General features: G+C 39.1%; 1 protein-coding gene across 1 annotated transcript; it reads right to left on the bottom strand.

Annotated features, from left to right (window-relative positions):
* Window positions 1-920: 920 nt before the first annotated feature.
* On the bottom strand, window positions 921-13486 carry LOC115587930 (sterile alpha motif domain-containing protein 9-like). The gene is made up of 5 exons (XM_030428071.1): window positions 13288-13486; window positions 9211-9273; window positions 7216-7278; window positions 7053-7119; window positions 921-6860 (listed from the first exon to the last, which is right to left on the bottom strand). Exons 2-5 carry the CDS (start codon window positions 9231-9233, stop codon window positions 2343-2345), a joined length of 4671 nt encoding a protein of 1556 aa, XP_030283931.1. The 5' UTR covers window positions 9234-9273; window positions 13288-13486; the 3' UTR covers window positions 921-2342.
* Between the last annotated feature and the right edge of the window lie 1370 nt (window positions 13487-14856).

Raw genomic sequence — 14856 nt, 5'->3', positions numbered from 1 at the left:
AGACAAGATTCTTGGCTCTCCGTCATCGCACTGACTCAATTCTGAACGTAGTGGTGAGTGTCCACAATAACAGTCTGTGTTGAAAAATTGAATTATTATTGCTCTAGATGTTTGTCACTTGTTGAGCCAACTGCCTCTTCAACATCAGTGTGTTACAAACTGCTGAGAATCTGCACTCCGACAGGCCAGAAAGAAACATACAGTCAGTAACAGGATACACACTTCCCTAATCATCATGACCCTAAAACAGCATCAGCAGCATTTGCAGGATGGAGTTTGTGCAAGTCATATAATGGTCGTGGCTAACTGAGAACCAGAAAAAAGGGGGGGATGCATTGAGATGTTAAAAGTTCAGAGCTCAGATGGCACCATGAGTCACTGTCTGTCATCTAGGGCGGTGGAGTTCCTCTGTTTGGTGACCCTGTGGTTTTCTATCACCTGCCACTGGGCTGCACCAACCTCCTCCACCCTTAAGTACACTTACACCCATCCGTCTGTTGTTATTTGCTGTAATTGAGTACATTCTAAAATGCATTTTCACCCTCTGAACTGCTTTCTGCATCTCACGATTAGTGTCCAGTGGTTCGAAAACCAAAGATAATTTAGGTTTTCCTGAAATGAAACCGGCTTTTATTGCGTTTTTTTTTTTTACAACAGTGGAGCACAAAACACAACTAAATGTTACTGCTCTAATGTTATATTATGGGCAAAAACACAAAATAATTTCTGAGGTTATGGCGCCCTCCAGTGTGTGATACCGCTAAAATTATCCTTACATGGACATTGTAATGTGTTTTGTTAGTCAATTCAATTTACTTTGGATATTCAGTTTTAGAAAAGTGATGTTTTTCGTTATGGTTGGAATAGATAATAACAGCTAGTGCGCATGGTGGTAAATTTAAAATTCTCACATGGTCAGGTTACAGTACATCTTACATCTTTATTAGAAGGTGCATAGCTCAATGTTTACCATTGTTTTTCATGGAATGAAAAAAAGATATTTTCAAGAGAATCATTAAAGTATTGTAAGACAAAATGACAAAAAATAACAGCTGTTGTGTTGAAAACGTCATCAGTTGTAACACAATTGGGAACCAAAAACACACAAAATAGAAAAAACTAAAAGATACATTCAAAGATTATGTAAAAGCAAACCCATTTCATCATATCATTTGTATCATTAATGGACAATGCAAGATTAAGATACATATTAAAAAAAAAAGTAATCACACATTCTTACGTAGTAGTTGAAGTACACATTTTTTTTTCCAATGGTAGATGTATCATAGAACATATGATACAGATCGTTTCATTTCATGGAACAATATTTTTAAACTGCTTTTTATCACCTTTTATCATTCAGAGGATAATGCCACATTAAGATAGTTACAACAGGAGATCAGAAAAATCACAAATTCTTACATAGTTGTAAAGTACACCATTTTGTTTTGTTTTTGAACCAAAAGTAAAAGTACAATAGAATGTATAATGCAGATAATTTCATTTTACGGAACAATATTGTTTAACTGCTTTATAGCACGTGTTCAGTAATGCAGAAAATAACAAAAGGTAAAGCTGAATTCATTTTCAAATGTCCGATAAGGTAATTGTGAAAAAACATACCATATCAACGGATAATGCAGGATCAAGATAAATACAAAAATAATAGATAAATCAGAAAAATCTAAAATTCTTACCTAGTTGTTAAAGTACACTATAGGTGCAGCAGAACATGAAAATAGGTATCTGCTGAATTCACTTGAAAATGTTGGATAAGTTCATTGTGAAAAAACATATAATTTTCATAATTAAAAATGATTAAGAGACACATTTTTATTTAAGCAAAACATTCAAAGGTTATTTAAAGCAAAATTGTATCAACAATGAATGATGATGGATCAAAGGTATAAAAAAATCTTACGGCTGTAAAATTTTTACAGCTGTAAAAGTTTTTCAAAAGAAAATGTTGAAAAGAATGCATAATGCAAATCATTTCATTTCAGTTAAATCACAACATGACAACTTGTAACAGCTGGGTTTGTTTTAGGATGTCACAGAAGTGTGAAAAAATTTTTACATTTTCATTATTAAAAAAGGATTAGATTTTTCAGACTTGTGAGCTTTCAGAACACATTTCGGTTTAACATTTTAAAGAGATTTGATTTTAATGTTATACTTCCCCTTAGTGCAATGGTATCAATACGGTAATGAACAGTGCCAAGGGAACAGGCAAACATGTAACAGAATGACATTCATTCAACTCAATCCCTTTCAAATGTACACAGGGGTGTCTAAAACAGATGGATCCACATGTTCAGCTGAAAATACAGCATTTTCATAATTTAGTTAATGTCAAGAGCAACAGGGCCTCTCATTGAGAAACCTAGAAAGAATAACACCTTTGACCCCTGGGCATGACCACGAAGCTCACTTCGAAACACTGGAGCGACTTCGACCTTCAGATCTGGGATACAAGTATCTGCCAGTATCATGTTGTCCATTACCCTGCCACTGACCCTGCAAAGGAGCTCCTTCACCTTCTTCTCTTTCCAGATTCTGCCATTTTCCCACATGGAGGAAAACTGCTCAACCCTGATGCACTTTTTGATTTCTCCAAGGGGTACCAGTCGTTCATAGCCCCACTTCTTCCCCAGGAAGAAATGGATTACGGGCCTCTTGCCATTGTACACTTCCTTCATCACTGCATGATAAGACGTCCTCATCTGTGAGATGTAGTTCCCCAGACTTCTACATGCTGGACTATTCTGGCCCTGCTCTGGCCACAACAGCACAACTGCAATGAAGTGCAGAGACAAACTATCACTTAATGGGATTGGCTCCCGCAGAACTTGGCAGAGGAGTTGCATTAGTCTCTGGTATGGCAGAAGAAAGGGTGATTCCAGTTTCAGACAACTCAAAACAACATTGACATACAGGAAGTTGATTTTCTCCTTCACAGTCAGGTTATGACGAGGTTCAAAAACAAAATCATACTGTCTGGCAATCCTCTCCATTATTTCAGGTGGAATACCATTTGAGAGAAAGCTCAGAATCCCAGAATAGGTATCGGCTTTTTGCATCTCCAACTTTTGTCTTGTTTGGTGTAGTTTCAGCATTGTCTGCATGGTTTTGTACCTCAAAAGATCTGCAGAATCTGTCTTGCAGAAAACCTCTGCATACTGTCTAAAACATCTGAAAAGCTCATTTTGGGCTACTTGATCACGAATGTCTTTCATTCCAAATCTGGTTCCCAAATTAACAAAGAAATTGTCAAGGAAGTCAAAGTTAACCTTCATCCTGTATTTGAGGTTGTAAAGTAAATCCTCAAACTGTCTGAGAATGATGTAATAGGGTCTGTGTTTGTTGCACCGATCAGATCTCTCTACATCCTGAAGTTTAACATTCCCAGAGAGAACTTGACTCATAATGTCATGGCGGACATTGTCAGAAGAAAATATTGGGGTCTTTGCCATAACCTCAATGACAAGTACTCCAACCTGAATCTCTCCCAGGCACCCTGATGTGTTGAAAGGGTTGTTGTCTGTCTTGATTTTCAATCGCTGAAGTGATTCCTGCTTTGCGAGGCTCTGTGTTTCCTTGAATGCATCTATTGCTGACTGAGCTATTTTGAGAAGGATGCTCAATTTTTCAGGACTGATGGGCTCTTCTTTGCCATTTGCAATGGCATTCTTAAGCTCATGCTTGATGACCTGTGCTGATGTGTCTGCCATATATGAGCTGTCCTTGGAAAGATCTCTTGCTTTCTTTGCCCAAACTTTTGCCTCTGAGAAGCCCTTCTTTTTTAGGTAATAATACCTGGCTAACAACTGAGAGATAATGGCATCTTTTGCAAATCTTTTTGATGCATTTTGTAGCACCGTCTCTTCAAGTCCTGGGGTTTCCTTTGCAATCTGTTGAATTAATGGAGAAAAGTCAGATTCCTCCTCTAATGAATGGTATCTCTTTACCAAAATGTGGTGAACATCTTGCAGGAGTTTGTCTTTTCCTTGTGTGCTTTCATAAAGCTCGTTTGTGGTCAACAAAAGGTCGGCAATGTCAGCTTTGCGTACCTTGTGTGTTGTTATAAGTTCCTGCAAACAGTGCTTTGCAATACTTGAATGGATCATTTTCACAGCTGTGAAAACTACCTTGCCCTCCACTGAGCAGCTGGAAATTAAAGTGGAAAATTTCCTGAATCCGTCTTTGACTTTGATGGTTCCACAAAATGGTTTTGGTTGAAGACCAAGAAACTCCTCACATAGCGAGACAGAGAGGGAGGCACCCTTGCAGTATATGTTCAACACAACTAAAACTGCCAAGAGTTGTGCATGTTTCTCATTGATGTCAAAGCTCTTGAGGGTCTTGCGGGCCACACCCTCAACATACTCAGTGCTAAAGTTCTTCTTCATGATCATAAATCCATAGAATGTTTTTTGAGCGTTCTTGTGTGTTTTCTCTATTTCCACAAGTTTTCTATCAAACTGTTCCTGCTCCTTCTCAGAGAGATCGTTTCCAATGAATACTGTGTCTTCAGTTGCCTCAGTGTCTTCAGTGGACTCTGATGTCATGCAGTTCAGGAGGATTATTTGTGCAGACTTGGACTGAATGTCTTTCTTTGCACATTCTTTGTCAATGACCTGTTGCAAGTCAAAAACTTTTTCCTTATCATCAAAGTCATCTATCATCAGCAAAACGGGGACCCGTGGTACTTGCTCCTCATGGTCATACATCAAAAGTTTGACCACTTGCTCAGCTACCTCAGTGAAATCAGCATTGCAGTCTCTGAGGACAGCACAACGGAATTTGTCTCGAAGAGACCATAAAGTATGCATGGCCAGAGTTGTCCCACCACATCCAGGTACATGCATGAGGTTCATTAACACGCAGGCTTTTCTTAGGGAGCACAAATCAGGTATGATTGTGTTCATGATGAAGTCAAACTTGTCTCGTTTGATGAATGGTGTGGACCCAGGCTGCTCTGAGAAATAGAAATTCCACCATGATACTTTTCCTCCTTTGTAGAAGTTCTCCTCTATTTCAATGTTGTCCTCGTTTCCTCCCTCACATTGGTTCACGCACAGGACTTCTAAGGTCTTCAGGCTACGCTCAACTTTTTTTTCAAGAACGACTTTGCTTCCTCCACCGCAGGGTAGGAAACGGCACGATCTACGGTTCTCTGACAAAAGGCTGAGAATAGTGCCATTGACTTCAGCAAAACTGAGCTCATAAATGCACCTTCGAGAGATGTCGATTCCGAACCGAGCATTGATTAGGTCTCTCCAGGAGGTAAATGCTCTTTCATTGTCACATACACAAAGAATTTGCTCTGTGCCTTTGAGCTCCTGAAAGAATGTACTGAATGTCTCAACAAGAGGGTCCATCTTCTCACTCACTGTTGACAAAAGTAAGAAGATGACAAGAAATCTCTTGTTTGGAAGCACATCTTTCCGACACAAGAACGAAATCACATCTCGGATGGAGGCTCCCTTGTCCATCAACCACTCGTCTATTTCTGACGGTACCTCATCCTCAATACCTCCATTGCAGAATACCCAGCTGGTATTTCGAGTTAATTCTAACTTGTTTGCAATGTCCTCAACTCCTTCTGTGATTTTATACTTTGCTGGTAAATGGACACTTACTGTACTCTGCTGTTCAAAGTGACACTGTAATCCATGTTTAGCTGATTCTGGATCAAAGTCTAAAACAGCTGTTGGGTTGAGTTCGACAAGAAATCCCAGTGATTCCAACTGAACTGGGTGTGATTTGTTAGTTATGATCACATACCGCTCAAAGTGTGACTTGTCTAATGAGAGGGAACCTCCAGTTATCATCTGACTTAATCTTGAGCCTTGAGTACTGCTTTTTATCACATTGAGGTGCTTCTCTTCAGATTGTTTTCGAAGTTGAGTTAATTGTGCTATACGATCAACAAACTGGCTGTATTCCATCATAGGTTTGGCACCTGTGGTTGGTGCGAGGAGATCCCTGCTGCTGCCTCCATCTCGGACAAATAATTCTTTCTGTGGTTTTGTTTCAGGTTTGACTGTTTCTTTACCTTTTGCTTTTTTCTTGGCTTTTTTTGTGTCCATGCTGGAAGTGTGGTAGATGTTTTCTCCACAGATGGTTGAGTCAGGAACTATGTCCACTTCTATCACACATTTGTCAGATGATGTCATATTCTTATTTAGAACACCAACAAATCGAGGAGGTTTGATGCAAATTTGAGCAGTCTGTTTGTGTTTATGCTCAAAATAACCATTTATGGCAGATTTGAGTTCATTAGCAAAAGCCTCTCTGTCCGTGACAACCACTCCCAACACTTGACCATGGATGAATTCTGGCTTGTCCCCAATTCCAAAATGTATGGTGCCATTGGTACGGCTGTTCATGCAGGCAGCTGCAAAGCGGATTACCTCATAAGTGAACTTGTTCATTTTTGTTTCATCCGTTGTATTGATGAAAGCTTTGTACTCGTGGCAGGGTTCAATGAAGTCTGAGGCACCAGATTCTGTGATATCAAGAATGCTGCTCTCCATGTATCTATATGGATCATGGTATCTACGAAATGGATACGGTTTACATGGTCTTCCAGGCTGATTTATGCAGCTGGCTGGTTCCTCTCTCTTTAATTTCACTACCTCATCTCTGGCATGAATGATAAGTTTGGCTGGGCCAAAGGTCACACCCATTGTTCTTAAGTCTGTTGCATCTAAAAGCAAAAGACTGCACCCATTAATGTCCTGCTTAAACAGTGTTTCTGCAACACTGTCATCCACATTATCCAACTTCAGAGCCCATTGTCTCACTTGATGTTTACTCCAATCCTTGATGTCAGGTGACAGGTCCTCCTCCTGACTCTAAAATGAAAAATAAAGTTATTTTTCCTTATCTTCCACTTAGATCACTGCACAATTACTATTTCTGTCAGATGTGATGTATTTAGTGTCAGATGTGGTAATGCACAATATAATAAAATATCTCGTCCCGATGTCCATGCAGCCTAATGAATGGTGCTATGGGTGCATCTTTCCTTAAAAGTTGTCATTTACCTTCATTGCGCCTTGATCTGCCATACCATCATTGGCTCCCACTTTGCACACATCTGGGTTGCCAATGCTACAAAAGTAATTTAAAGAGAGAAATTAATAACAGAGGACTAGATACTATACTGCTTGGCACTCAATCAGAAAATGTCATTTATTTCAACTTCACCTCAATTTTTCCTGATCGTCCATGATGGCTGGCTTACTTTGCGCAACATCTTGACTAGTAATACTGCAAGATAAAATATAAATGTGAATACATTGACAAATTAAAATGTCTGAGCACATAAACTAGATATTGAACCTCAATACTAGGGCTGCCCTCAAATAGTCGACCAAGCATTAGCCGACCAAAATTTCATTGGTCGATTGGTCGCAGGAAAAAAAAAAAAAAAAACATTTGGAGCTGTGTCTTGTCAAAATTAAGTCAAAATCTATGTGACTGGCGGCTGGCCTGTGTATAAAAGGCTGGAGGGCTTTTAATTTGAAGGGCCGGATACAGGAAGTCATGACACTCACCCGCTGTCAGTGTTTTTTTTTAACACGGCAGGTCCCTTCGACATCGCAGTTAGACAGTTAACAATTAATAGCCAACCATGTCGGGAAAGACGTCTAAAATATGTGATCAATTTGAAAAGAAGAAGGATGACCCCAAGAAGGTGACATGCAAACTTTGCAAGAACTCCACTCCTCCATGACAAACCCGAACGTATGAAAAAAGAGATAAATACATTTTATTATTGTTGTATTGTTGTATGCGCTAGTATTAGACTATTCGTGTGTACTGGGGAAGCTAAATTATCCAGCTCACTGTGTTTTAATTATTGTGTAAATCTCTCTACAGGCGCATCCACTTTACTGCGGAGATGACATATTTTAAAAAAAAATAGTAGGAGACACGGACGGACAGACGGTCATCAACTCCGTCAACCGGGGGACGGACGGACGCTCGTCACTGTCACGCGCGGAGTATAGCGGCGCAGCGCCGCTGTTCCACCGTCTGGGGAGAACCCTGATATATATATATATATATATATATATATATATATATATATATATATATATATATATATATATATATATGCGTCGATTAGTCGACTAATCGCTCTAAATGACGACCACTGGTCGACCAAGAAAATCCTTGGTCGGGGGCAGCCCTACTCAATACTTCAACCAACCATCAAAAACAAAGCAAATTTCTTTAGGCCTTTGTTGTAGCAAAAATTTGGACTTGTTAGTCTTAAATGTATCTGATACTAGTAATGGCAAATGAGAAAATCCTATTCTCACAACTCATCAGTGACCATTGGACCAATCGTACTGAAACGTCATGATCTTCTATAGGTATCTAAACAAAAATTTAGCATGTTTACATGTTTTGTTCAGCAAGATAACCTTCCAAAATGAACACCACTTGATGAACAATACTTTGATTTTTAAATGCAATTGAGCTTGGTCATGGCAGAGAAGGAAGGGAAGAAGGAGTGGCGCTCACCTAGATTCCGAGTAAGGACTCTTATCCTTTCTTTTATTTATGTGATGGCCTGATCACATGGACATGAGAAATGTGAAAGAACCAGTATGGTTAGCCTAGACCTAAAAAAACAACAACTTCTGCCAGTACTGTCTGTGCCATGACAACTGTGAAACAAAGCCATCACAATAACTAGTTTTATACTCTAGCCTTGATGGCACCATAAATACTGCGGTGTCTATGTTTCGCTTGTTATCACAAATGAGATGTCAGCCAAGAGAGACGCCTATTGTCTCATTGTATTACCAAACTGTAACTGGCACTGGAATATCAAATAAAGTAAAACAGATTTTAAAAAAAAAAACGGTATGGAACAGTAATGTATTAAATGTGGAAAGACCTGTATAGCTTTTTTTCTTTCTCTTCTCTCAGTATTTGTTGTAGTTTCTATGATGTAACAGGCTGAATTTACTATACATGTGTGGATGAATGCAGTTGAAACAATTCGACAGTTTTACAACACTTCCCCACACTGCAATTATATTCCCCATTTAATATGTTTTGCAGAACTGGACTTTTGGTCATATGAGGAAATCATCAGTGTGGTTCCTGAATGTTCCTGAATAACAAAGGACTAGATACTATACTGCTTGCACTCAAAACAGAAAATGGCATTTATTTCAACTTTACCTTAATTTTTCCCGATCGTCCATGATGGCTGGCTCACTTTGCGCAACATCTTGACCAGTAATACTGCAAGATAAAGTATAAATGTGAATAAATTGACATGGTAAAATGTCTGAGCACATGAACTAGATATTGACCCTCAATACTTACACCATCCATCAAAAACAAAGCAAATTGCTTTAGGCCTTATTGTAGCAAACATTTGGACTTGTTAGTCTTAAATGTATCTGATACTAGTAAATGGCAAATGAGAAAATCCTGTTCTCACAACTCATCAGTGACCATTGGACCAATCAGATCTTCTATGGATATCTAGACAGAAATGTAGGATGTTTACATGTTTTGTTCAGCAAGATAACCTTCAAAACTGAACACCACTTGCTGAACGATACTTTGATTTTTAAAGCATAAATGCATTGCCAAAAGTAAAAGCAAACGTTATGCTATAAACAAACTATGTCATGGTTGCAAGACCCCAGTTTCACCACCACTAAGCTCTCTCATACACTATACTTAACACATTGTACTATGAATACATCAATCTACACACTGGAAAGATAAAGTAAGAGTAGTTTGCAACGAAAGACAAATTAAACTCTTTCTGTGGAGGCCATGGGGGATAATAATTATCATCATCCCTGAAATACATTGTGTACTATATACATGTCTGTGTCTAGAGCTCCCTGCATGGCTGTTGGCACAACATAATGATGAGGGTAGATGGGACTGGGCTTAGTCATCGCAGGTGGTTGAGTGGTTAGAGCGCATGCCATATACGCTGCCGACCCAGGTTCGATTCCAGCCGGAGGTCCTTTGCTGCATGTCACATCCCCCTCTCTCTCTCATGTTTCTAATCTGTCTACTGCTTAATAAAGGTGTCTATGCCGAAAAAAATCTTTAAAAAAAAAGAGTTATTAGTAGGGATGCAACAATATTCGGTATTTTACCAAACCGTTCAATACGCCCTGTTGGGTTCAATGCACAACGGCAAACAATGGCATTTTTGGTACGTTTCCCCGTCACAAAACTTTATCAAAACTTTGTGCAGCCGCGCATGCTGCGTGATCCCCTCAGGAGCAGAGGCATGAGAGCAGCACATTGTTCAGGCTCAGTGCCATGCGCTGCTCATGCCGCCTTCAGAGCCAATCAGAACGTCCCTGAATTTACTAGGAGCCAATCAGCGCTCTGCATGCAACTGTTGAACGGCCCTCCAACAGCTGTATGTGACAAACTCGGAAAAAAACACAAAACGAAAACAAAAGCAGCGGGCTGCTTCATAGCGAAAGACATGCAGCCGTATTCAGTGGTTGAGGACACCGGATTTCGCCACATGATGAAAACAGTTGAACCTCGTTATCATGTACCATCCCGCAGCCATTTTAGTAGTAAAGAGATCCCAGAACTTTATGAAGTATGCCGGTACGAAGTATGCTATACTGCGCCACTATATTCATTTTCAATGTTAGCTGCTTTATAGCGGGTGTTTGTGGGCTGCCGCGTTCTTCTCGTAAAAAAAGCGCCCCCCGGCTGACGGTGACGAGCGTCCGTTCGTCCATCCGTCCACCCCCCGGTTGACGGCGAGGAGCGCGGGGACGGACGGACGAACAGACGCTCGTCACCCCCGCTGACGGCGATAACGACCGTTAAGATATTGAAACCGTACCGTTACCGTGGCCCAATAACCGTGATGCATACCGAACCGTGGGAAAACTGTACCGTTGCATCCCTAGTTATTAGACACAATGGTCACAAAATGTCATACCGGATAACTGTCCGGACCTCATGGTGAAATGTAAAAAAGCTACAAAATAGTTGAAAAGAAAATAAATTAAAAAATCTCTGTCCCAGGCATTATTGTATGAGTGTTGCCTTTGATATATGAAAATGTTACAAAAAATTAGACATCCAGTGGATTGTTATGCTTTTAAGCAGCTCGTCCCAAAACTGGTATGTCAGCCAATGTCATCCGGGATAACAAGCAAACTGGAGCAAATTTATGGGGCATTATGGGGTACACATTATCAGACAGGAAGTTAGGCCATCAGGAAGACCCGAAAGGACCCTTAAACAATGGTGAAAGGTTAATAAGTCTCTCTTAAAATGTGCTTTATTTACTCTTTTCAGTCACTGGTACACTATGTTGTAAAATCCTGTGTCATATGGGATAATGCTAAAAAACATATATAATGTTGATTTTATGCAAATTTGTTTGTTTTATGTGAAATTATATACTTTAATGTTGAGGGTCAAGTTTGCAGATTTCTATAGGTAGCCAAAACAACTGCCTGATTGAGTTTCAAACGGAGTTTTGTCATACTGGGTAACGATTTTGTCATATAGGATAACAGTTATTTTCTGTTACCCCACAGTGTCATCTGTTATACAGAATGACCCATATTTGACAGTAGTACTGTTTTATGCTTTTATTTGTATAATTTCCATTCTTATTGTGATATGAACACATTATTATGCACATTTAAATTTATTGCTGGCATATTATATTTCATAATGGTATTTTTAAGCACTTTTTAGTATTTGAACACTTGCTTAAAGTTTTTAAAATATGTTATGTGTCCCTGAGTCGACTGTCCCGCTGTTACTCTGATGTAAACATGGATTATTGATGAACATCAATAATAATTAGGTTGTGTAAGGATGACATTTCAAGTGGAAACATTAGGTGTCATACCAAATAACGATTTCAGTCAGGTGGGATAACGCTGATTAAAATGCCTTAAAATGCATAATTTCATTTTATGTAGTTGAGAAAACAATAATAGTATGATGCCAAGTACTGTTAAGGATTTTCAGACATTTTGCAGATTGAATCACTTTGCAGCATTAAAATGTAGGTGAGAACTTGAGCAAGTGGGGTCATGTCTATAGAAAACACATTATAATGAAAAAAGGAATTGTCTAAGTTTCATTTTCTGAGCTTTAAATATTGGCAACTGTCTTACTTTACATATTTATGAAGCATTATTGACTTTAAAAGTTCTAATATAATAATATTTTGAAAATTCATTAACGTTATCCGGTAGGACATTTTTGACTGGTGTCATCAAATAACTCTAAATTAAAACACATAAAATACATTTTTTGAAAATGAAATTTTAAAAATGACTACATAACATCCTCATAAAAGGTCAAAACTACATTGATCTCAGTTTTAACCTATTTACATTTTTGGTCAACTTAAAACCTTATTGATGGCCTGATCACATGAACATGAGAAATGTGAAAGAACCAGTATGGTTAGCCTAGCCTAACCTTCTGCCAGTACTGTCTGCGCCATGACAACTGTGAAACAAAGCCATCCCTATAACTAGTTTTATACTCTAGCCTTGATGGCACCATAAATACTGCGGTATGTCAATGCTTTGCTTGTTATCACAAATTATATGTCAGCCAAGAGAGACGCCTATTGTCTCATTGATATACAGTATTACCCAACTGTAACTGGCACTGGAATATCAAATAAAATAAAACAGATTAAAAAAAAAACGGTATGGAACAGTAATGTATTACATGTGGAAAGACCTGTATAGCTTTTTTTCTTTCTCTTTAGTTAGTATTTATAGTAGTTTCTATGATGTAACAGGCTGAATTTACTATACATTTGTGGATGAATGCAGTTGAAACAGTTATACAGTTTCACAACACTTCCCCACACTGCAATTATATTCCCCATTTAATCTGTTTTGCAGGGAACCAGGCTCTTGGTCATATGAGGAAATCACCAGTGTGGTTCCTGAATGTGGTTTAATAAAACCAGGAAGAAGCTGTCCAGAACTGTCAAAACTGTTCAATTAACAATTCTATCATATTGAAGCAGACAGAACTATCAGAATGTGAATTTATATTTGATTAAGAGCTGTTTTAATTGCTATGGGTGTGATAAGAATCAATGTGATGTTAGAATGGAAACAATAAGTTATCTCTCACACAAACTGAAATCCTAAAGTCAGGTGTAAGACAATAACCAACTAACCATGAACCCTTGTTCATTTTGTGATAAGTTCATTTCCATCAAGCAGTGCTCATTAAAGAAAAACTGTGGGCTAGATAATACACACTTACCTTGCCTGGAAAATTTCATCGAGACTCGGTGCTATTGATTGTCCTCCTCGCTGTTTAAGGCTCAGGTCTTCAAACAGGGATGATGTGACAGAACTTTCCAGGAGACATCTTTATGTGCTTGTTTGCAGAGAGGAGAGAGATATCTGTTCTGTGCCGGTGCTATGCGGAAGATAGTAACTCCCTCAGTGGGCTGTCTGTTCACAGGAAATGAAACCTAAGCAATGCTGTGTGTGTGTGTGTGTGTGTGTGTGTGTGTGTGTTTTGGTTGCTTTGTTTAAAAGAAACGATACCAGAGATCGCTGACTTGTGGCTGAAGTCAGTGGGTATGACAGGGAACGATGATGACTAGTCTGTAATGTTCCAGGTACATCAGTCACATCCCTTTGAGCTGCTGGGAGGAAATTGTCTTTACTAAATTAGCGTTCAGCTTTAAAGGGATAGTTCATGTTTTTTGAAGTGGGATCATATAAAGTACATATCTATAGTCGATCCGTTTCCTACCGTAATCACCGATCAGCACAGCCTCAGTTTGGAGAAGCAGAGAGCCGCTCCAGCCCAGACGCTCAGCTTTGTACTGCAGTGAACGGGTCCAGATGCAAAGTGAATTTTAAGCACCTAAAACAAGGCTCACCTAAAAAAATCTGTATCAGTTCAAGTGTACGTTGTATAGAGAAAATTCACACCGCTTTACATCACTGTCACACTGCCCTTTCTTTTGGAACTACATTTTCTCAACCTCCGTATCCCTACGCAGTTGCGCTAATTCGTAGAGATACGGAGATTCTACGGTCTGTGTCTATGTCTGAAATTGTTAAGTTTCGTTTTTATCGAAAGTAAACCGCTTGTCCAGCAGCTGGGCCTCGCTCTGTATTTCGCCACTCGCAGATCACCTGTTGCCCAGTTGTGCTAATTCGTAGGGATACGGAGGTTCTACGGTTGAGAATATGTAGTGCCAAAAGAAAGGGTGGTCTGATGGCGATATAAAGTGGTGTGAATTTTCTCTATACAAACGTACACTTGAACTGTTATAGATTCTTTAAGTGAGCCTTGTTTTAGGCGCTTAAAATTCGCTTTGCATCTGGACCCCGTTCACTGCAGTACAAAGCTGAGCGTCTGGGCTGAGCGGTGATTACGGTAGGAAACAGATCGACTATAGATATGTACTTTATATGACCCCACTTCAAAAAACACAAACTATCCCTTTAATGCACTAAATGGGTAACATTCACCGAATACTTTATGCTTCTTTCTTGCTTCGGCCAACCAACCCAATATTATATTCCGGAAACAGATCTCAGTAAAGTATCAAACGCCCAATATTACAGAAAGTTAGTTTTTTTGTGTGGTTCCATTCTCATTCGTTTTGTCAAAATCCTGCTACTAATTAATGACAACATTTGTGAATAGATTCTGAATCGTGGGAGATAAAAATCTCAATTCTTATGTGAATTGGCTTTTTTCTACCCACCTGGTGTTTATGTGGGAGGGAGAGAGAGCTTTGGGAGAGCTCAGCTATTTCTGTGAGAGTGCTTCATTGCAAAACTTTATCAGTGGCTTGAGGGAAGGGAA

Source organism: Sparus aurata, chromosome 9, assembly GCF_900880675.1.
Source record: "Sparus aurata chromosome 9, fSpaAur1.1, whole genome shotgun sequence".
Lineage (NCBI taxonomy): Eukaryota > Metazoa > Chordata > Actinopteri > Spariformes > Sparidae > Sparus > Sparus aurata.
This window is presented reverse-complemented; position numbering and strand designations above follow the sequence as displayed.